The 23359-nt window shown below is 44.4% G+C and overlaps 3 protein-coding genes across 4 annotated transcripts in view; 1 reads left to right on the top strand and 2 right to left on the bottom strand.

Moving 5' to 3' along the window:
* The window catches only part of PDZD7 (PDZ domain containing 7), a 32233-nt gene extending 23536 nt beyond the window's left edge, over nt 1-8697 (bottom strand). Inside the window, exons 1-4 of the mRNA XM_081006157.1 lie at nt 8218-8697; nt 6238-6378; nt 4840-5014; nt 1466-1642 (exon numbers count right to left, since the gene is read on the bottom strand). Of these exons, the coding sequence (XP_080862283.1) occupies nt 1466-1642; nt 4840-5014; nt 6238-6378; nt 8218-8410 (686 nt within the window). The 5' untranslated portion in view covers nt 8411-8697. The remainder of the gene's footprint in view (nt 1-1465; nt 1643-4839; nt 5015-6237; nt 6379-8217) is intronic.
* The window catches only part of SFXN3 (sideroflexin 3), a gene marked incomplete at its 3' end in the record, with an annotated part of 178236 nt that overhangs the window by 139137 nt on the left and 15740 nt on the right, over nt 1-23359 (top strand). The gene's annotated exons all lie outside the window — the stretch shown is intronic.
* On the bottom strand, nt 11669-21811 carry LOC308477803 (proton channel OTOP1-like). Of its 2 annotated transcripts, XM_081006735.1 has the most exons (8): nt 21767-21811; nt 21500-21535; nt 19567-19844; nt 18499-18635; nt 17656-17714; nt 16691-16818; nt 15035-15954; nt 11669-12310 (listed from the first exon to the last, which is right to left on the bottom strand). In XM_081006735.1, exons 3-8 carry the CDS (start codon nt 19814-19816, stop codon nt 12080-12082), a joined length of 1725 nt encoding a protein of 574 aa, XP_080862861.1. In that variant the 5' UTR covers nt 19817-19844; nt 21500-21535; nt 21767-21811; the 3' UTR covers nt 11669-12079. The 2 variants fall into 2 exon arrangements, with proteins under 2 accessions (XP_080862861.1, XP_080862860.1); XM_081006734.1 differs by lacking the exons at nt 21500-21535; nt 21767-21811 and having other exon boundaries at nt 19567-19880.

Genomic DNA, 23359 nt, shown 5'->3' with positions numbered 1-23359 from the left:
AAGGGGGAAGGGGGCAGGAGATCGGGGGAGTCATGGGTGTGCGATGCGCCATTGCCCAGTTTTTTAAAAAGTCTGCGCATTTATGTTTCACAGGGTGCGAAAGAAGGGCTTTGCACCTTGCCCAGCAGAGAAACCGCGCCCCTTGCGCCCCTCCTGTGCAATGGCCACCCGCCCGCTAACAGACTGGCTCCGGGCTGCTGAGGCTGCCGCTGCCATGTTTCCCAGGGACAAATTTGGGGACATTCCGGGGACGGAATTTGTCTGGGGAAAGATTTGCAAATCCCGGGATTAGATTGGAGGTAATAGCCAGGATGTGAGCGACTCCTTCTAATAAATTCACCAATGTCTCAGTAAATTATTGAAATGACCCAGCTTTTAAACTAATTGTGGAAGATTGGCGTAAGCCCCGTAAACATATTCAGAGCTGAAGATTATTTGTCCCCAGTTCATAGAAAGCCATGGATCAAATCTAATGATGTGGTCATGCTACAGAAGGTGACATCAGCTGTGGCTTCTCTGAGGCTGCATGCATTTGGGACTGAACAAACTTGATTGAAAAAGTCTAAATACAAGAGGCAAGAGGGCTGCTACAGTCGCATACAAATGCTACACAGACACAAGATAATACTACAGACACAAGATACGGCAATTTTACTCTAGATTAATTAACCTGAAAGAAGGATCTATATTTGGTATCAAATTCAAATAAGATTGAATAACCATTACAGTCACAGCCCTGTACCAAAAGAGTGGGGGGAAATCTATCTTTTTCTCATGATATACCTAACCCAATTTTACATTTAAAAGGTGGATCAAGGGTGTTAAAGAGCACCTATTAAACAGATCCAGTAAGTTTAATAAGATTTACACCCAAGTAAACATGCATAATTGAGGTTTAAGCTAGCTCTGGTAGTTTATTCTGCGGCTTGCAGAGTGAGCAAGGATAGCAAGCAAAACAAATTCTACAATGCACCACTGTATTTCTACAAAGAATCGTATCATATCATTATGGCTGGAGCTTCTTAATAGAAATGGGTCCTAAGTATTATGCAGGGATAGTAAACCTAATCTTAGGCTGCATACGAACCATACATTTAAAGCACATGTCTTCTTCCAAAGAATCCTGGACATTGTAGATTGTTCAGGGTACTGGGAGTTGTAGCTCAGTTAGGAATAAATTACAGTTCTCAGGATTCTTTGGGGGAAGCAATGTGCTTTAAATGTATGGTGTGTACTCAGCCAAGGTGGTATCAAGATTCCAAAACAGTTAAAAGTGGCAAGCTCCAGTGTGAAACAGCTCTTTAGTGCTCAATCAGAACAAAGGCAATTCAGGATTTTTTTCTGGGTTGATGTTTGCTCAAAGAGCACTAAAGAGTGGGTTTTCCCTGAGAACTGAGTGGGGTGAGCAGAAAACCACTCAGACTCATGCTTTTAAGTGGAAGTGTGGACAAGCCTCAAGACTTACTTGGAGACGTAGATACCAAGGCCATACTCTTTCCCCCCACGGATGTTGAAACCCAAGCAGTAGTCATCAGAGGTGGTATACAGGTGAATGATCCGCCGCCTCCCAATCTCAGAGCTCGTGTCTGATGGAGTTGAGCCACTCCTCTCCACAATCAGGCGCTTGTTCACCACATCAACCCTGTGGCGAGATAAAGAATTCACCAAGTATTCTGGACTCTGCTGAAATATTTTTGAATGGAACTTGGAAAATCAATAAGCCCATAGGTGGCAGGCAGAACGTAAACATAATTGCAATCTGGATGTTGAACAACTGTAACTGAGACTTAGACCCAAGGAACAGAGTGATTTATTTATTTTTTGTACACAAGGAGGGTTCACTCTTCTTCCACCTACCCCAGCTACCACCCTGAGAAAAATAGCTCTCCCCATGTGGCAGATAGGCTTAGAGGAAAGCTTCCATGGATGCAAATGGGAGCTTTTCCCTCTTAGGGACAATTGCCATGTGGGGGAATGGGGCTGAGGAAGGGGAAGAGAGAGAGAGAGAGAATGAGAATTAATATGTCCATGTGTGAGACAGAAAGAGAATGAAAGCAATGTGGGGTGGCTCCAGCCACACTAGCATATGGCCACCTCTGGAACAAAGCTTTATTTGAATCAGGGCTTGTTAGGGCTGACACCCAACACACCAAAACATGTCTCCAGAACATGCTTTTAACAGGGACTTTGAGCATGTCTACTCACTTCCTCTGTTTTATGCAACCATGTCCCACCCATATCTTTTCCATAAGTGTGTTTCTGACTGACAAGCAGGCTGGAGCCTGGGCCTTTATGGTTTCAGAAGAGAACCTCTCCATCTGGATCGGGGGATGATGTATTGTATTTTAGGAAACTTATGTCCAGTGCTATTTCCCTCGTTCTCTTAGAATTGCAATGGGACCTACCTGAGAGGTGCCGGAACTGAGTTCAAGTGAGTTCCCGCCGAAAAAAAGCCCTGTTTATATCCCACCCTTCAGAGCAGCTGACGTAATAGAGCAAGTATCAGTATCAAACTTTATTTCAGTCACAGACCAGCATAAGATAAAACATATGGATAAACAGAACACATAAGACTTAAAACAGGTAAGGAATAAAAGCTAGTAGTTAAAAGGTATATCATACATAACTTAAAAAGATAGAAACAAGGACAAATGGTTAAAAGCAACTATAAAGGAGGGAGTGTGAAGAAGCACGGGTCTTGTATTTTGGGCCTAGTTTGTGGCGCAATAATATGATAATCACCAACAAGTATAACCTAAAACAAAAGCAGTGAGAAAGGCCCCCCCCCCCCACGATAAACTAGATTAGAAGAGTGTGCCAAAGCTTGCACAAAAGCTTGGCACCAGCCAAACCTCCCTGAGAAAACATTTCCACAATCACAGGGGCTACCACTAAGAAGGATTTGAAAACCTGTGCAGACCTGTCAATCATTAGCAGATCAGTTGCACACTTTGAGGAATGGTTTCAAAAGATCTGACGGCATACCAGAAGATCCCTTCCCTGACATTAACTACAAAGTAGGCCAGTCCTGCAAGCAAATCAGGAAAAAACAAGCAAATGCACCAGTGCATCAGAAACAGCACCTGAATCTTAGAGACAAATTTCATGTATCTACTTACTGTGATATAACTGATACACCTGAAGCTAATATGAAGAGAAGTGAAATGTATGTGAAGAAGTATCAAGTGGATTTAATTTTCTAAATAATATAGACTTATCTGATGTACGATAGTTACAAGATTCCCAAAAGCTAGCTGACTCATACTCCCAGGACTTTAACTTGAATCTTTTGTGGGCAACTACAGCAGTTCTACTGTTATAGGTCACGAAGTTTAATGAAACAGAAAACATAAAATTCAGTCGTGGATCTTTCACAGTAATGAAAGACTGAACACAATATGCACTTCCAACTGTAGAGATCGGGTTATGAATGCTGTGAATAATGCTTTTTCCTCAGCTGAAATGAATAAAAAGTCCTCAGAGAGAGAGGACTTATGGAAGCGAATGTGCTTCATCAAGTCAGTTTTGATGAATTTATCCAGAGTTTTGCAATCAGAAAACTTAGAAAGAAGCTATTTTAATTTCAACATGTCTTGTGTCATTTCCAGAAATAACATGTTGTTTTACAGTTTAGCATTGTTTGATTTTGAATTGCATATGGGGGCACCGAAATCTTTTCAGTGCTTAGGGGCTCTAAAGGCTTTGATCCAGCCCTGCTGCTTACAGAGTCCCATGCATGCCCCCTTGATCCTCTTCTGTTTTCCTCTTTCACATTAGCAAATGATTTCCCAGCCCTCTGCTCCTCACTATTCATTTCCTACCTACATATTATGCAGAAAGCCCGTGTCCAGCCTCATTTCCCCATGTGTTTTAATGGCCTGTTTATTCATCCCAATTTGTCTGCAGAGAGCTTTGGCGATGTTACCTAAAAGCAGGAGTTAGCCCATATTTTCCAATGCATTTTCCTGTTACTTTCCTTAATACAAAAACTCAGATCTTTTGAGGTAGGCTTGCCATACATCAGCAAAATTCCTGACACATCCTGGTTTTCAGGTGTAAAAATGGCGTCGGCGAGGGGGATTTTACCGAAACGGCAAAATGTCAGGGAAAACCCAGATGTATGACAATGCGATGGAAAAAGCAGCGGAAACAGCTCCAAAAGCTTAAAATCACTATTTTGGGGGTAGGTCCCCCCCCCAATTAGTTTGGTGGTTTCCTTAAAAAGCTCTACAATTTTGGTGGCTTCCTAAAAAATAGTTTGCGGGTGTCATAAATTATACTTTTTGAAATATGGCAACCCTGTTTTGAGGGATCGTTGCATGACATCCTAGTCAACTACAGCTGGCTGCACAACACACCTTTAAAACGCAATTAGAGCACCTTGCCCTCCCTGCAAGAATTCTGAGAGCTGTAGTTTGCTAAGGGTGCTGGGAATGCTAGCTCTGTGAGGGGTAGACCACAGTTCCCAGGATCCTTTGGTGAAGGTGGCGGCATGCTTTGAATGTGCTTTAAAAAGTATGATGTAAACACAACCCAAGCAGTGCAACTGTATGTGATTGAACCCCACCTGGAAACAGCAGTAGTCTGGAAGAGCCCTAAGTCAGAGGGGAGCATTTAGCCCAGTAACCCCAGGTCACCTTGACCCGTCCCTCTCCTGCGCCCTGGTCAGAGTTCATCCCGATAGCATCTCCTTGCTTCTCACGAAACCCGATCGCACCTTCTCTGCTCCGCTGAGCCCAGCACACTTCCCTCGGCCCTTACAAACAACACATTGTGATTTTTGGTTACCCAAGGGCCTGCTGACAATAGGGTGTCACCATAGCAGGCAGTTCCGCTTACCATGTGGTCTTTTCTTTGGAGAACTTTATCCCTGGCACTTTGCCCATGCGTCTCACGACCATCCGCAGCCGGTTGTTCCCTGTCAGGACTTTGACTGCGCTTCCCATTGTAATGTTCTCCAAGCTCACACTATTCACCTCTGTGATTTTATCTCCAACACACAGCCCAGCCTGTTCTGTTGGTATTAAATACAGGTAACTCAACTTGGGCTAAGGATTAGAGAGGGTTTCTCTTTCCTGGTTTTCTTTTTTAAAATATATATATTTTTACAGTATTACTAAAATGACAAACTATAAAAGTATATAGCACACACATTTTAGAGTAAGGCAAGGTTTCTCAAACTTTCTACTCCTAGTTGAAACAGCTGAAAACTACTGAGGTCTACCTCAGTCACTAAATGATGGTTCAGGAAGCAGAGTTTGGAAAAAAACAGCTGGCATTTACTGACATTGTTTCCCACTGATATCAAATCCATCTTTGGAAATGATTAAACTCTGCCACAGCATTGTTCTTGTGGCAAGGAGTTCAAGGGGTCAGTTTTCCTCATGCTAAGTACATAATTTGCTACGAAGACATTGTGAGGGCCTCCTCATTTCAGGTAGGATTTGCTAATTCAGGGGCTCCAAGTGGAAAAAACTTTAAAACATATTTTCCCCTCCCCATTCCCACAGGACCCTAAAAGTATTTTTACCCATCTTCTGTAATTTCTTCTCCCACTCGCTTTTCACACTCAACTTCTACCTAATTTCTGCCTCTCTCCCACAACTACAAGTTTCTTTCATCTCTCCTCCTTGGTCCTTAGACATTTGCTTCTTCCGCCTGTAAAAGCTTTTCTCTCTTATCCCCTTCCTTTATATTCCCAGTTTATTTATATAACAACAGCAGCCTTTTTCTTTATAATTTCCTTCTTTGGCCCTTTCCCCTCAGAGGAGGGAGAGGACCATGTACACCACATTGAGTTCCTTGGGGGAAAGGTGGGCTAAAAATGTAATAAATAATAATAATAGCCTTGATAGCATATTTTCTCTCTCTGTTTAAAAGACTAATTCTTCACTGGAGCTCTAAAGACCTGTATGCATGGCTCTTGGAGAATCTGACATTTTGCGATGTCATGGAATTCTATACTGATATGCTTCCAGAACTACTTAGCAACATGACACATAAACATTGTCTCAAATAAATTACTTTGCTTGGGTTTTACTGCAACCTGCAGACATGGGTTAGGTCCTGAAGAAGAACTGGTCAGCACTGGAAGACCACTTGCTGGCAAAGATTTAAGTCTAGGTGATTTTGCCAGTGTTGCAGGGACTAGAATGAAGTCCTTGTTTTATGGACAGAACACCCGAGCAGCTTGTTGTCTGTTTTTAAGGCTGGGAGGGTTGGAGAGATTTTGCTTACCTGCACTGCTGCCCTCCTCCACCTTGCTGACAAAGATACCCAGGCCATGCTCCGAGCCTCCGCGCACACTGAAGCCCAGCTTCCCATCTGTGCTTTTATCCACCGTAATGGCATTGATGGCATCACTCTCATCACTGTTAGCTGTCATGGGGATACAGCATGATATAATTATGAAATGACACCACTAAGGACACTCACTGCGCTGGAATGACCAGCAAAAGGAGCTACTCATGATCCTCTACCATAACACTGGGAAAGTGATAGTAGAAAGAATTGCAAGAGAAATATGCCACACCTCCCCACACTCTGCATTTTAGCCTCTCTTCCCCACCATTGTGGGTCCACCAGACCCAGAAATGACATCTGGGCAGGCTGGAGGGCATGCCATGAAATCTCTGACAGTTTACTTCCTAGGGAGACATGGGAGCGTTTGTCAAAGTGTATCTCCTCTGTCAATGCACACATGGATGTCCTGTCTAATATAAATGATTACAATACACACAACACAAACCTAGAACTGCAACAAGCATCTCCCCCTCCTCTTCTCCTATCTGGCAGCAATATTGTAAATGCCTTCACACCCTGGGAACATGGCCAGCTCCAGAAGAGTCCCAACTAGAACTGCTTTTTTATGTGGATGTGATTTTATACTATTTTATTTTGCTCTCAGCTTTTCAATTTTGTAATTGGTGTTTTTATCTTGACACTGGCTATTGACCGTAATAAAATGACTGCAACATGTTAATAGGAGCCATGGGAGTGGCTTTGTTCAGGGCAAGGTCAAATGAGGAGACAGATCAGTCCATTGGAGGGGGTTGGGGTTGGGGTGGCAGGAGCCTTTTCTCCTCTAAATCTCTAGATTTTGACCTCTATATATCAAGGAGCCTGTAAAATGTTCTATATGACACCTATATGTTTTGCTACCTGGGGCAAATAGAGGAATGGGGGAGGGCAGCCCAGAGAAAGTTAAGCTCTATCTCCATCATGGCCCTGATCCAAATTAGCTCTTCCTCACCCTATGATCCCTATGGTTGCAATTCACAACTAAAATCAGGCCCATGCAGAGTTTGTCTGAGGCCTGATGAAGGAGTCTTGTTAGAATAAAGTTATAGACCCTGAACAGTGTAAGTCTGGCAGGCCTGGTGGCACTCCTCATTTGGCTGGCCTAGCCCTCTGAGGCCTGGAACAGGTATACCCAGCTGTATCTCACCCTCTCTGCTCGAGCCTGTTTAAAATGCACCCTGTTTAAAAAGGATCCACAGTTCTGCTCATGGACTTCTCATACCGTGTCTTCTTTGGTCCTCAATCAGAAAGTGGCAGCATAGTAGAAAGTCCCGTTTTGCTGAGGCTCAGCATTATGGGAAGCTGCCTGAATCAATTTTATCTCTCTCCCTCAATGTAGAGGCTAATTTAGGGGAGCACGGCTGGTTCAGTTGCACTGGGTGCGGAGCCTTGGTGTGCCATAGGGGCCACTGCAACTATAATGTAGTATGGAAGGCAAGAGGTATGGGGTGCTGAATTTTGAGACCCCAAGGTCTGCCACTGCTCCATGTCCTCTTATCTCTGCCCCAACACCTCATTTCTTTGCACCAAATAATTGCCAAAAAAAAACCCCATCCTATATAACATGAGGTAACATTTACTTCCTGGAATTATGCATATTACAAATGCATGTTTCTAATTACTGTGATACTTCCTAATCACATAATTGGCTTATTTACTAATACTGGAATGTATATAAAATTGCAGGGCAATGAGGTGTGCGCGCTAATTGGCTCTCTTGGGTCACAGCAACTTCCTCATAAATCTGCAACTGATCTTGCAAGGAAAGGAACAAACAGCACCATTTGGCTATGGCTCTACTCCTTTGCAAAAGGATGATACCAACTCTCTCCATCCAGCCAGGATCTGGCTTGGCTATGTAGGTAGAAATCATGTCCCTTGCACACTACCACCTCCCACCTTCATCCCCAACGGTACCTTCAAGGGGTGTATTGATGAGGATAACTCTTCCCATGGGGGACGAGGTGCGGTAGTCCCGAAGGTTCCCATTCAGGAGCCGGTTCTGCCTGCTCAGCAGGAGGCGATTGGCAGTGCTGATGTCACTGCTGGAGCCCCGGGAGTGAGTCGGGTAAATGATTTCGCTCTGGAATGAATCAGGAGTGTATGCCATGGCAGGACAGGGTGTTGGTTATGCACAGAAGGACTCTCGCTGTTGGGTCTCTTGATGGGTTGGAGAAGCACACTGCGCTTAGGCCTGATTCCTTCAGGAAAGTTGGGCGAGTTTGTTACATTTTGGCCCCTTAGGTTGCTTCCCACCAGCGGAAACCGTTGCTGGACATGTTTCCCTCAATCATAGTATTACCTCTCGTAGACTCATTTTGTTGTTGTCGATGGTGATGTTACCACTGAGGATTGTCCTTAGGAAAATTCACCTATTTTTAAAATGCAGGATCCAATGAAAACATCTTGCCTCTCATGGGTTTAGATTCATGCTCTTTCTCTGTCTTCCAGACATGTATTCTGTAATAATAGTAGTAGTGGTGGTAGTAGTAGTAGTAGTAGTAATACTATCATTTTTTTACCCTAAAGCCTTTAGTCAAATTTAAGCCCTATGCACATTTAACTGGAAGCAATTCCCATTGAATTAAACAGGACTTATTTCTATGTAAATAAGTTTAGGATGGCTGCATGGATTTCTTTTGAGTTCGTGGTGCAACAAGAACATGTTTTATGGCACTCCAGAAGTCTCCTTGACAAGGGAGCATACCCTCAGTCAGTCCCTCTAGTACCTGAACTTTTGAGGACAGTGATAACAATATTTTTGCACTCACAAGGTTGAGAAAATGAAATTTAAAAAAATGAAATTTGTGGCTGGCAGAATTTTTACAAAAATATTACTACCTTTCACACAGTGCTCACTGCATCCACTCTTTGAAGTTAGGTGTGTGTGTGGGGGGTCTAATGCTAATTCAACAGTTTTAGACATGAAGGCACTTCATATTTATTATCTAAGCAATATGGTGGATGAAGACATTTTTACAGTAAGACATAAGCATGTTGCAAACGTTGTTTGAAACATTTCCATTGTAGTGGGACTGTTGTGTTCCATGGAATTTATGTAGAATAAAAAGCAGGAATAATATTGTTTGACTATGGCTGACCTAGCTAAATGTAGAAAAATTAAAGCTGAAAAGAAAATGGATCAGATTCTTTTCCTTCCAGTGTCACAGTGTGATTCTATTTTAGCACTTTTAGTCTAAAAACATCTGTTGATTTCAGTGATGTATCTCCAGGTTTATGGCTTGGCAATTTAATAGAATCATATCATTCTAGAGTTAGAAGGGACCACAAGGGTCATCTAGTCCACCCCCTTGAAATGCAAGAATCTTTCACCCACAACCCTGAGATTCAGAGCCTCATGTGCTCTACCGACTGAGCTATCCCGACCAAATCTTCCTGGTTTGCACAGCGTGACTGGATATGCACTTGTTCAGCTGAGACCAGAAGTAACCCTACCTTGATATGCTTATATTTCTCAAGGCATTTACCGCTTAAGAATTACACTAGGGTGGCTTGAAGTGGGTACACTAGTTTACAGTAGCCAGTGCCAAGCTGAAATGCTTTCAGCTTGCTGTATAGATATGAAAATAATAATTTTCTATTTTTTAAAAAAAAAAATTCAAAAACTTTTAATGAATTGCCCAAAAAACTAATACTTTTTAGAGCTTTGCTTGTAAATAACTCGAGATGCTGCAGGAATTCTGCTTTGATCTCTTAATGCTCTTTGCTGAATATCCTGGAAGCTTTGCATTCCACCCAGTATAAAGCAGTATGCAACAGCCAAAGCTTTTGCTCATTGTGACATTCTCAATAAGAAGCCTTAAAAGAGACTATGTCCCAAGCGTGGGCATTTGTTCCTCTACACGGCTGTTCAGTCCGGGAAGATGGAGATCTCTCTGCTTTTGCTATGTAATCACTCAGGGGAAGAGAGGGGGATTTTCCAGCTTACTCTGCATCACTGATAGGCAAGCCCCAGTCTCTCCCCACCCCCGCCGCCGTTTCCTTGCCTGCACATTAGCTGGAATGAAGCCTGCGTGCGGAGTGACCTGACCTTAATAAATAAGTGATGTCATCTCTTCCATTAGAGATACAGCACGGGGGCGGGGACCGCAGAAACCCTTGTGGGAGAGGACAAGATATGGGGCACGCCCCAATTCTGATACAAGGCCACTAGTAGGCAACTTCTCAACAACCGTCGCTTCTGAACGAGTTTGAGTGGAGTGGGAAGTTTCAGCACCTTGGACAGGTCTCCCGAAAGCACCTGCATTAAATTGCATCCTGCTACCTGCAGGTAAACCTTCTCATACCTAACGCCCTTGTTCTACCTGGCAACTCTCTCTGACCTAGCACAAAATAATCTACAGACAGTAGAGAGACGAAAAGGGAAGGGTGACCCGCTCAGAAATGCAATTAACCCCTGATTAACATACCCCTCCCATGCCCCCCTCACCTGTTTCCATGTTGCTCTGCAAACTTCCTCACCTGGGACAGACACACAGTTGAGCCTGCAAACCTGGTGGCTGCTAGAGGTACCTATCACCCCCATCACATGGATTGGCTGGTCAAACCAGGAACAAGACCTCTCATAGGTCAGAAGAGCTGTCAGTTATTCACAGCACTTCCTCGTTGTATCTCTTGTGGAGGGAAGGGAGGAAACTCAGCAGGTGTGTTTCTGGACTTGTAACAAGCAGAGAAGAATGGAAGCAGCTCCAACAGAGAACATTATTAGGACTATCCATTTGTTCTGCAGTCAAAATGAACAGGTAACGGCATGTGATTGCTGAAGAGGGATGTATCCTCCCCAATTTAAAATGGCTTATGTGTGTTAATTACTGGAAGCAATTTTTTAGATATCAAAATACCCCATTGAGATTATTGTCTATGTTTTGATGCTTTTGTTGGACTTTGTGTCCTGCTTATGTGTCTTGTACATTTATGATAATAAAAGGAGACATATCTATACTTTAGTAAGGTGTAGAGGAAAGTCTGTACATCTGGTAAATTAACTTTACATTTGAAGAAGAGATTCCCATTTTGCATTAGTATATTTGCTGGGCAAAATTATCTAAAATATACACATTTATTATAGCCATTAACATCTAGTCCTAATAGGGTGGCCAAATGCAAAAGAAAGTGGGGCCTTAATAGTCACCTTTAATAGTTAGGTCACCTGCACCTGCTGAAATACCCTCTTCTACCCTGCTATATTGAAAGAATCAGGAGCCTTGTTGTCTTTTGCACTAGGTGGAGGTGAAGTGATGACACTGGACTAAAGCACTTCCTGGCATGCAGGCAAGACTGAACAGAGGTAAATCCCAACCAGAGTAGCATAGAGTTTTATTGAATTAGTCCATATCAACAGAAAACAAAACAGAATACAAATAAAGTCTGCATAAAAGTAAACTGCATTTAAAACTCTACATGAAAGGAAATGTTGTATTTGCTTTTGCTAAAACAGCTAAAAACCAAAACATTAAAAATAAAATAGAGTTAAATAGGGGAGAAGGACATCATATTAGTTTAGGTAGTCTGCTAACCCCCTGAAATAAAACCTGCCAGGGAGATTAGTTCATGTACCAAACTTGCTAGTTGCCTGTCTCTGATAGAGTGGGCTTTCTCAAGTTGATCATTCAGATGCTCCGTGGACTTCAGAGAGGGGGATAATCTGAGGAATGTGTGATTTGCTTGAAATGCTGGTTGGTGCAATAGGTAGATAGCTTTGCAACCCTCTCTTGTATAAAGGGCAGCTTCTTTTAGCTTCCCTCATGTGTGGGGGCACTTATGCTGCTCTCTCCATGATGTCAGGGTGCATTGGTGGTCCTAAGGCTGGTGGTGTTTTGCAGGTCTTGCAGTAAACTTCAAAGAGACTAGCCACGGAGTGCATGCGGTAAAAGATGCCCAGTGGCAGGGAGATCTTGACCACGATGGCCCAGAGTGTGAAGCCATAGAAAGACTGCTCAATCTGGCTCACCAGGTGCGGGCGGGTCCCATAGGCATATAGAATCCACACCTAGTCAAACAAAGGAAACAGGGAAAGGAATAAAACCAACTTCAGACTGTTGGCATAAGTAGCCATTATTTTGGGGCAGCAGCATCCTTTCATGGGAGGGATGGGGAGCGTGTGGCCCTCCATATTCTGTTGTTATTGTTGAACTACAACTCCCATCAGCCCCATCCAGCATCTGGTGGACCACCACTTCCCCATCCTTCCTGAAATGTTTCCCATACTTATTTAGCATTTGACGTGCCTATAGAGCACATGGAAAAGCTACGTTGTCTAGGATATACACCTGTTTTTCCACTGTCCCCTGTTCTGCTTTCTCAAGCACATGAACAACAATCAGAAGTTTTCATGTGCCGGATTAGAAGGTGCTCTTTGAGCCAATCTACATGTTCAGAGAAAGAACATGGGGCAGCACTCCATGACCTGTTGTAGGTCAGAATGTGAGAGGTGTGTCACACAGCTATAGCTTCCCTTCCCTTTGCATGAACATAAACAAGCAGCAGGTCAGGAGTAAAGCTTGGTTAGAGCCTTTCTTTCTAAAATGCCAGATTTTTTGTGGCGGCAGGAGGGGAGTGGAATTAAATTTTGAAGACAGGGATAAAGTTCAGTTCCACTGCCTGGATTCCGAATTGGTACAGTCCCAGGAAAGTTGTAGCATTTGTGTGCCTCCTGAACATGTAGATCGGCCATTCTATAGATGGGGATGTTGTTCCACTTCACCCAACTTTCTTTGGCAAGAAGAAATGCTTTCCATGCGGTGCCAGAATTCTTCAGTTACGTAACTCAGGTCTTTGAAAATTTCTGTAAGCATTACATTTTAAACAATGATGATGCGTTATGTTTTTAGATATGCGGGTTGCGTTCACTTCTGGATGTGAACGGGGCTCCGGAACGGATCCCATTGGCATCCAGAGGTACCAGTGTACCTACATTGGAGCTATAGGCTGCATAGGAATCCTCATTTATGTCGCTGTTGTGCTGTTTCCTTGATACTGTTTGCAACATAAAAGGGGTGGGGGATTTGCATAAAGGAGAAACTAACAAATATGAACATTTTTGGAATCAGGAGAAAAGGATTTGTGATAGCAAAGCTTGACTTGGTGTTGCAAAGTACCAAATGCAGTTGGTTAGGTGACTAACGTTACAAGCCAAATAACCATTTTATAAGTACCTATGTTAGCTTCCTGCTACTCCAACCATCAAATAGTATTGTGGCACCTTAAAGACAAACAAGTTTTATTATGACAGAACCTTTATGAAGAAGAGTCCACTTCATTAGATGCATCTGATGAAATGGTCTCTGGTCCACATCTTGAAGGTGCCATAAGACTTTTTGTTGATCTTGGTTCTAATCCACTACTGCCCTCTACGGGTCACATAGATTCTCTCACTTGGAACACATTCAAGAACTGATTTTGCAAAGTTACGGTAGTTACTACAAATATAATTAGACAATCTCCTGTGTTTTCCATTTCAGATTTGGCATGCTTGGAGCTCTAACAAAATCAGCAACATTATGGCAAGATTAGTGCATGTAACACACTGGGGGGGGGGGGGTTATTCAATAAGGAATTTGGTAGAGCAAACTGAAATTTGGCAATGATGAGTAAAAAGTCTTCATATCAGCCTAGAAGAGCTAAGGCAAATAAGTTCAAAGAAGACTGGATATTGTTTGGAACATTTTTGAAAGTGAAACAGGTACTCACTTTCTTTTGTTCTGCAGTATTTATCTTGGAATTTCATGGTGTAAAGTAGGTTTCTAATGCTGCTTCTTGTTTAAAGACTACAATATTGAATTAAGGGTGAATTAACTTTTAATATCTTTTTATACCTTGTCATTAAATATTTATGACATGTTTGTAATTTCTTTATGTACTGTAACTGATGTGTTGATGATAGTTTTAATCAATAATAATTATTTTTTTAACATTTTAGGAAATGGTGTCATTCTATGTTGGTGTATAACAGGGTTCACCAACATGGTGCTTGTGGGCACCAGTGTTCCCGTCAGTACCTACTGTGATGCCCGCAAAAGGTCTTGAATTGGACACCCATCCTCTCATCTATTCTGAACACAGGAGAGGTGCAAAGAGCTTCTCTCTGGGGGAGCCCTGGGATGGAGGATAAAAAGGCAGCTACATCAGCTACCTCATAGAAAAATGCTCCTTGCAGTTCTCTGTTCAGAAATCAACTGCTCTTGGTAAGTGAGCATAATGTTGCCTGATAAAAAGCAACTTTGCCAGCCACACCTGGGTGTAGGACAGTGTCCAATCCTGTAAGAACCTGTTTCCCATTCTTGAAGTGGCTGGTAGTTGTGGACATGTCCTTACCATTTTGCAGTTGTGTCCCTCTTTCTGCTGTTTTAGATGTGGCAGCCATTTTGTGTCATGCCACGTTCCCCATGGCAGCCATGTTGTGTTGCACCACAACCTCAAGATAGCCATTTCGTGACTGGTATCTGTTGCACTTTCTGGTATATAGCTTGGCCTGGGCCTAGTGAACACAAACCACAAGTCTTCACTAGGCCTGGGCTAAGACTTACTTGGCATGCTGACATAGATTGATCATATTATCAAAACTAAGCCAACAGAGACTACTGCCTCAATTATGCCATGGGCAGCCTGGTTCCTGGTTGCATAGGGTCTCCCTAGAAGCCCTTTCCACAAAATCCCCCACCCACTGCAATTTTGGTGCCACCTTTAGATCTGTCTTAAACCAAACCCAACTTACCGATATGTTGTAGAAGATGAGGAGAATTGAGATGTTTTGTAGGACCTTCCTTCTGATACTTTGTTTTTTAGGTTCTCTCTGAATGTGTGAAATCTGGAAGAGGGATGGGTCATCACCATGATCTGATAAGTGCATGGGCAGTTGATTTTCCAAACTGGCCATGATGTTGGTCAGTGTATGGGTTTTGGAGTAAGCTCTATTGCCATCCTGTTCTGCAGGACCTCTGGAAATGGAAAAGATCCAGCTGGCAGCAGCAGAATTGCTGTTGTCTTGGCCATCTGGCTCTTGAGGGAGGCTTGAGTACAAAGCTTCAGTAATGAAGAGATTCTGTCCCAATATCTGGATGGTCTTGCAGAGGGAGAAGCAGAAGTCTAGGAGGTGGAGGCCACCATTGGTATGAAGAAATAAGATGGCAACCAAAGAGAAGATGGATACCATGAGAGGACCACAGGAGCTGCCCAGAAGCAAGGTGACATCTAAGTTTCTTACTACGCTCTTGTCAGAAGGGAGAGCCGCAGATTTTTTCTTCATTCTATAGGTGGCAATGCCAATCAAAGTTGCCAGGAACATGGCTGACAAGAGCACAGAGTTGAAGATGTAGTATGTCCGTAGGGCTTCAGGAATGGTGTGGGGAGACTTGGCAAGCACTCCAAAGGAGATCATCACCCCAAATGTTGCTGAAATGGCCAAGGCCCCCAGCACTAGCCCCACAAAAGCCCCACTGAGATGGAAGTGTGCCTTGTGAGTGAGCTGGGGCTTTTGGCTGGGGCTTTGCCGCCCCGTGTTCTTCCAGATGATGTACAGCATTGTAGAAGAGAAGAGACTGAACTCAGTATTGAAGGGATGCAGGTAGGCGGCGCCTTCTGAAAAGATGTGGCAAAGGCTGGTGGTACAGATGCAGCTGTTGGTGTGGGAACCACCTGTAGGAAGAATAGGACGCTTGTGCTAGAAAATGGATATATGTTTAGCAGAGGAACAACAGCAACTTTGAACTGGAAAAGAGGACAATTCTGTCCACTTAGGTCACACCCACAGCAAATATTTAAAGCATTCTTACACCACTTTAACACTCATGGAGAATCCTAGGAACTGTAGTTTGTTAAGGGTGCTGGGAATTGTAGCTTGGTGAGGTCAGTACTACAGTTCCTAGGATTCTTTGGGGGAAGCCTGACTGTTAAAATGGTATTAAGAGCACTTTTTGGTGTGGCTGTGCCCTGTGTGTAGTTGAGAAACCGCACACAGCTCTTGTCCACCGGCTCATATAAGACCAGCACAAACAGTTGGGCCTGGTGAGCACTCAATGTTCCCATCCCCTAAAATTATAATCTGTGGGTTGCCATCTGATTTTATTCTGCTCCAAATTTGATTTTAAGCTGTATTTTAATTGATTGTTTGATTTATGTTTTTAATGTAACATACTTTGATGGTAGCCGCCCTGAGCCCGGTCCTGACCAGGGAGGGAGGGGTATAAATAAAATTATTATTATTATTATTTTCCCTGTTTGAAATATGGCAGCCCTACCCTTGGATTGGAACCATGCCTTTGGTCACTTTGAAAGACTTAGTTCCTAAGTTTGTCACTTAAGAAGCCAAGCCAAGCCATTTGTAGACCTCTCTTTGAGAGCTCCCTCCCCAGATGAGAAGGACGGTTTGTACCATGGGGAGCCTGTGAAGTCTCTCCCTTGTGAGCATCATAAAATTCTTCCAGCTGCTTCATGGACTCATCCAGCACCACATTCATCCACAGGAGCACATTGGTGGCCAGAGTGTGCATCAGCCCAAACCTAGAAGTCACAGGGAGAAAGGAGGAAGGGGATAAATTAAAGATCTCTGCACCTCACCCTTCCCTACTCAATTTGGTTCAAAGGTAGATAGAGGCTCCCTGGCCCCAATCCAAACATTCCTCCCAGCCATGATTAGCATCTTTGTAGCCATTTCATGCACTGGCATTCTTACGAGGCTGCCAAAAACCTGACTCGCTTTTCCCTGCACGGTTGCCTCATCTGCAACATTCAGATTCTTCCAGGCGTCCTCATCCTTGCCAGAGGCAGAATTTTCATATTACAGCTACCCAATGCAAACCCTCCTGTGGTGCAATGGGTCAGCACATCTGCTTGTTAATTGGAAGGCGGGCGGTTCAAGCCCTCTCAGGGACAGCTGCGGGCATTGCAGGGGGTTAGACTAGATGACCCTCGTGGTCCCTTCCAACTCTATGTCTCTGATTCTCTGTGATTCTAATTGCATCCAGTGCAGTGCTAAGTGCGTGCCCTAGCAGTGCAATGATTACTGTTTGTGCAACAGGACTTTCCTTCCCTGCCTGCGCACCCCTTAAATATGTTCTGGACTTTCCTTCACCCCTCTGGAGCACATTTAGGGAAAGGGCACAGTGTGGGGGTGAAGAGGAGGAAAGTTCTGCAGTACAAACAGCAGTCTTTGTGATGATTGGATGCTTTCATTTATTGCATTTTTATCCCACCTTTGAAGAAAGATGGATGAAATAATAAAGAATCCCATAGGTTAGAAAAGACTGTACTCCTTTGAAGTTCAAACCTTGGACCAGTGTGTATGCCTGGTAGCTGTTTGGGTTGCTGATTTTACATAGCTCAAGAGAATACACCTACCTGTTTAGATGCTGGTGTTCCTGGATGCAAACTTTAGCATTAAACAACAGCACTGAGACCTGAAAAGAAGGGAAAGAAGGTGCCAGGGAGGGGAAAGAGACAGAAGATCACATCACCATTTGCCACTAATAGTATAAACCAGTCTTCCCCAACCTGGTGCTCTCTGCGTTTATTGGACTCCCAACTCCCATTAGCCCCAACCAGGAAGGTCAATGGCCAGGGAGGATGGAAGTTGTAGTCCATGTGGGTTAAAGCACAGAGCCTAGGACTTGCTGATCAGAAGGTCGGCGGTTCGAATCCCCGTGACGGGGTGAGCTCCCATTGCTCAGTCCCTGCTCCTGCCCACCTAGCAGTTCGGAAGCACGTCAAAGTGCAAGTAGATAAATAGGTACTGCTCCGGCGGGAAGGTAAACGGCATTTCCGTGTGCTGCTCTGGTTCGCCAGAAGCGGCTTAGTCATGCTGGCCACATGACCCGGAAGCTGTTTGCCGGCTCCCTCGGCCAATAAAGCGAGATGAGCGCCACAACCCCAGAGTCGGCCATGACTGGACCTAATGGTCAGGGGTTCCTTTACCTTTAGCTTGACTATGGTTGCTGAAAGCCCACTAGGTTCGGGAAGCCTGGCACAAACTGTTCCTCCAGTACTCTGAAATTTTGCCTTATGCACTGCCTCTTTAACAGTAGTGAAGGTTTTGCAAGGAGAAAGAACACAGTGGAGAGAAGCCAAAGGGGCTGGGATCCTAGATGTGTGGCAGAAAAGGAAGGAGAATAGCTAACTCCTCTAAGGCTGAGCTTGCCTGTGGTGTGGCATCCCCACCAAATATCTGACCACATTTGACCTCACCTGGATGATGGTAAAAACAGCCTGCACGACAGGGAAGGTGGTGATGAGCATGGAGGCGCAGTGTTGCAGCTCATAGCTGTACCCCAAGGAGAGGCAGTCCAGAACCAAGGTGGCCAGTGCAAAGAGAGAGAGACCGCCTGCCATGACAAGACAGCACGGTCACCACAAATGCGGCACAGAAAGCAGGCACTCTGATAATTTATTCAGGAAGCAGAAGGGGGCAGGAGGTCCATTCATATTAAGTGCCAAGACCGTGGGACCAGAGAGAGCAAGGGGAACAGGCTTCCTGCTGATGAAGGAAAGCATATGCATCCTGACAGTTCCACCCTGTCAATTCCAAAGTGAGTCCCCAGTGCCTTTCTCCACTGACCCATAAGACTACAGATTAAAAAACAACAACATGAGCTGCATGGGAAGGGGAATTGTGAAACAAGAATGAGAAATCTGTGGTTTCATGGAAGTCCCCACCCTTGCCAATCACTGCAATGCTAATAGGGGTAGGCCGCTGATGCGAGTGGTTGTTTGTGAGAACAAATTGGCTGATATAACCAGTGCTTTTTTTTTTCTAAAAAAGTGTTTAGGGGTACTCTCATTTTGACTCATGAAAACCACCATTTTGTAGTTCAAATCGGAGAAAATAAATACAGTAAATGGACAAAGTCAGAGATTCATGAAATGTTTAGGGGTATGCGTACCCCTGCGTTGCCCAGAAAAAAAGCACTGGATATAACAATAGGCTCTCTGTCTCTCTGAAATGAAATGAAATGCAAGTCAGGCTAATAGCAGAGTGGACTGAAATTCTGAAATATCTTCTGGTTGGCTTGGATCTGTCAGACACCAGCAGATCCAAGAACCACATTTTCTCTGCAGGATTCAACTGTAATGATGTCTTGTGTATCACAGCTCCTCTAGTGCACTTGCCTGAGTCCCCTTTTAGTAGAAATGCCAAAACTTTGGAAGGGCAAGGAGGTTTCATTGCTAGTGATGGTCTTCGTTGTTTGAAGGATTGCACAATTTGCTTGGGCATGGGCATTTTGCAATGGATCCTATCTGTGTTAACATCTCTACCTTTTAGCCAGCTTGCTCCTGCCTGGTGATCCTGATGCCTTTTCAGCTGCTTGTTGCGGGAAGAGTGGCAGCCAAACCAGAGCATCCAGATGCAGGAAGAGATCATGAGCGCCTCCAGGAAAGCAAGGACATTGCGGCTCTGTGAGCTGTGCTGGTGCATCTCAGCAAGGAGCACCGCACTGCCCACAAACGTCAGAAGCACCAAATAGAGGAGGGAAATCAGTGAACTGGAGAGCATAGTAGATGCCATGGCTAAGCAGGGTCTTTTTGCTGGGTATCTGCAGTGCAGCAAGGTATAGCTCAGCATTACAGGGAACATAACTGTAGACAGAAATAGACTCGAGAGAGAAAGGTCAGGAACACACATCCTATGCGCCATGCTATATAACTATGTGGATCTTATAACACAGAGACATGCACACAGCTCAGTACAAGGGCTGTAATAGTGCATGCATTCCCTTCAGCCTGCCCAGTGTATGAGTCCAAATGACTAAATTTTTGAACTGGCAGTGCTTTTCAACAGTTTATCCCAGGGGTCAGCAAACTTTTTCAGCAGGGGGCCGGTCCACTGTCCCTCAGACCTTGTGGGGGGCCAGACTATATTTTGGAGAAAAAAACGAACTAATTCCTGTGCCCCACAAATAACCCAGAGATGCATTTTAAATAAAAGCACACATTCTACTCCTGTAAAAACACCAGGCAGGCCCCACAAATAACCCAGAGGTGCATTTTGAATAAAAGGACACATTCTACTCATGTAAAAACATGCTGATTCCCGGACCGTCTGCGGGCTGGGTTTAGAAGGTGATTGGGCTGGATCTGGCCCCCGGGCCTTAGTTTGCCTACCCATGGTTTATCCCATGGTGGTCCACTGCCAGGCTCCATGACTTCCAAAGGAGAATGTTAGGATGTTAGAGTTGATTCCTTATTCTGCATTTGATTCAGCTGCAGCTGTAGTGTGGAAAAGCTCTGGGCAATTTAACACCTTTGCACTATAAAAACAAGCCATCACAAATTGTATACATCCATGTCACCAGGAGAATGTGACCTAGCTGCGTGACTAGCCCACAGCTTCTGTCACGAAGAGGAAAATCCCAGGAACAAAGAGCTCATCCAGCCTGGTGCTCAGTGCCAGGGAATCTGTCTTCCACAAATGGGTAACAATGCAATGCTTCCTAACCATGTTTATTCAGAACTAAATCCTACTGAATTAAGTGGGATGTGATCCCAGGTTGTGCCGTTAGGATTGCAGCCTAAATCATCCGCCTCCACCTTCCTCTGCAGTCATATACTACTACTCTACTACTAATTTTATTATTTATACCCCACCCATCTGGCTGGGTTTCCCCAGCCACTCTGAGCGGCTTACAGCATATATAAAAAATTGTAAAACATCAGACATTAACATTTTCCTGATACATACCTAATGAAATCAAACCCCAAACCTATAAACATCCCCTTCCAATGTCTACTCATAGTTACGCTTGTATTCTCTGCAAGATGTATGAGAGATATATGGACACAACAGGAAATGTTTTGGGAGGGCATGGATTTGAATTTTAGATTGCTGGGGTCAGACTTAGGGGGGGGGGGCTAATCAATAAACTCTTCTCTTGTTAGGTTTTCCATGAACCCCATCTGCCTAGTGTACAGCCCTTCATATACTGTAACGCAATTGCAAAATCAAGCTTTGGGCCAAAAACACAAAGTGAGGAATGTGAGGCTTGCTAAGACGGGCTGGATCAGAGGAGTCAGAAGATTGATATTGTGTCCTGCAACACAGGTGCTTTTCTTGGAAGCAATGTGCCTCCTACTAATAGCTAGGTTGATGCACGGGACTCTTTTTCTTGGATAGTGGGAACCCTAACACCACATTTTGCAGCTGAAATAATGGGGTGATCCTGCATCAACAAGAACATTAGTTGTCACTCACCCTCCAGAGATAGTTGAAATTACTAAACAGACTTTCCTGGGGGGTAAAAAAAGAAGGCAATATCATGAGTCTTTGCACGTGAGCATGGAATCCACCAATTTTTGAAATGGAAAAATGATACCCCAAGCACTCCCTCCAGAATTCTTAGGGATGGAGCCCTTCCCCTTGGAACAGTGGAATCCTTGTATACATGCTCATTATAAGATCTAGATTCCAAAGCGCACCTTATTCTGCTCTAGGCCCTTTCCCTTGCAAGATCCTACTCACCTGGTCGTGCCATGCTGCTGAGAGTCCAGTTCTCTCGCATGCCTACCACAGATTTGGGATTTATCTCAAGGAACCAGCAAGGCGAAGGTATTAATATACCAGGAACGATGGCCCCAGGGGGCAACTTGGGACCACCCCAACCAGCATAATCAGGGGCAGGGAGATCAGGATTTCCATATCCTTTCTCCTTCACTCCCTGCCCCCATCCTCGCCTGGTGTTTAAATGTCTCTTTGTAAGCTAATGGGATTTGAATAGAAAGGGCTGGGGCTTTAATAATGTATACCATCTAGCAATGGATGGGAAAACAAGTACATTTCTTTTACACTGTTGTGAGCAGAACAAACAAGTAAGCAATTTCCATGAGGTGGTTATATCCCACTAAAGAAACATTGGAATGTTTCCTTTTGAAATGTATCCAGATAGTAGACATACATGTTTTAAATCATTTTATTCTTATTTAAAATAATATTTCCAAAAAGATCTCATGGTCATCAATACATGTTTCATGATTATATCCTAAATCACACTAGAACATAAATACCAACAAAGCAATAAATCACATTGTTTTTGGTCTATTTCAGCTGAAAAAGCTATCCATGCATAGCAATGTAACAATTCATAGATTACCACTAAAGTAAAGCGTACTACAAGTATTAAGCATTTCTACCATGATATTGTGATCAATTCAGCCAAAGATATTTTCACATTGAGAAGTCATGAATTCATACACGTTTGTCACACAGCATCTAAGAAATGTTCTGGCATTTGTTACAAATTCAGTAAACAGCAGCCCATTCCCGACATCTGATCTCAGATGGGACCCTATGCCATATCCCACTCTTTATAAGAATGTCTCCTTGGCCATCCTGGCTGGGGCTGATAGGAGTTGTAGTCCAAAACGTCAACGCTTCCGCTTCTTCTGCCCTAATTTATGCTTCTCACGCGAGGCCATTCCATTCCATTCCACTGCACATGCAATAATATATTTTATCCATGGACTCTAGAGACTCAGCTACCTCCTCTCGCAGGTCCTGTTACAGGTCACCTGTATCCTGACTGCCGGCTTACTCTGAGCAAGCTGTTAAGAAACAAAGCTGCCCCCCTGACCCCCCCCCCACTCCGCCGCCCCTTCCAATCAAATTCTGCTGCGGGGGGTGGGTCGTACAATTGCCTGTTTTAAAGAGCAGCGAAGGAAGGAAACACTCTGCACATGTTCAAGGGCACTTTCCCCTAGCATCTCGCCCATTCCAGGGCCGGAGACGGGCTACTGGAGAAGCAGGCCCCAGGCTGCACCTGGGTCCTGCTACAGGTTTCATGCTTAAAACGTGGACAGCTCCGGCCGATTGCCAGTGAGCGGGGCAGGATCTGACCGCCAAAGCCTGTGTCAAGCGGCACGTAGCGCGCTCTGAAGGGGAGGCGCCCACCTTGCCTGCCGGGCGAGGAGCAAGGCAGGGAAAAGGCCGGCAGCCAGAGCAGCTGGCACTGCCGCCGCCTCCTAATCCGATCCCCGCGAGGGCTGCCAGGGACAAGCCTCTCCCCTCCGCCCCTTCCAGGCAGCCCCACCCCGGCCAGCCTCCCGCCCGCTCGGCTCC

Source organism: Podarcis pityusensis (assembly GCF_964106645.2).
Source record: "Podarcis pityusensis genome assembly, chromosome: 5".
NCBI classification, from domain to species: Eukaryota; Metazoa; Chordata; class Lepidosauria; order Squamata; family Lacertidae; genus Podarcis; species Podarcis pityusensis.
This window is presented reverse-complemented; position numbering and strand designations above follow the sequence as displayed.

Coding starts and splice junctions, on each gene's coding strand:
- LOC308477803 (XM_081006734.1), bottom strand. CDS start 19,873: ATGCTGAGCTATACCTTGCTGCACTGCAGATACCCAGCAAAAAGACCC. Junction 18,636..19,566: donor AGGAGCAAGCTGGCTAAAAG/GTAGAGATGTTA, acceptor TTGTCATGGCAG/GCGGTCTCTCTCTCTTTGCA. Junction 12,311..15,034: donor TCATCTTCTACAACATATCG/GTAAGTTGGGTT, acceptor TTGTTTGACTAG/GTGTGGATTCTATATGCCTA.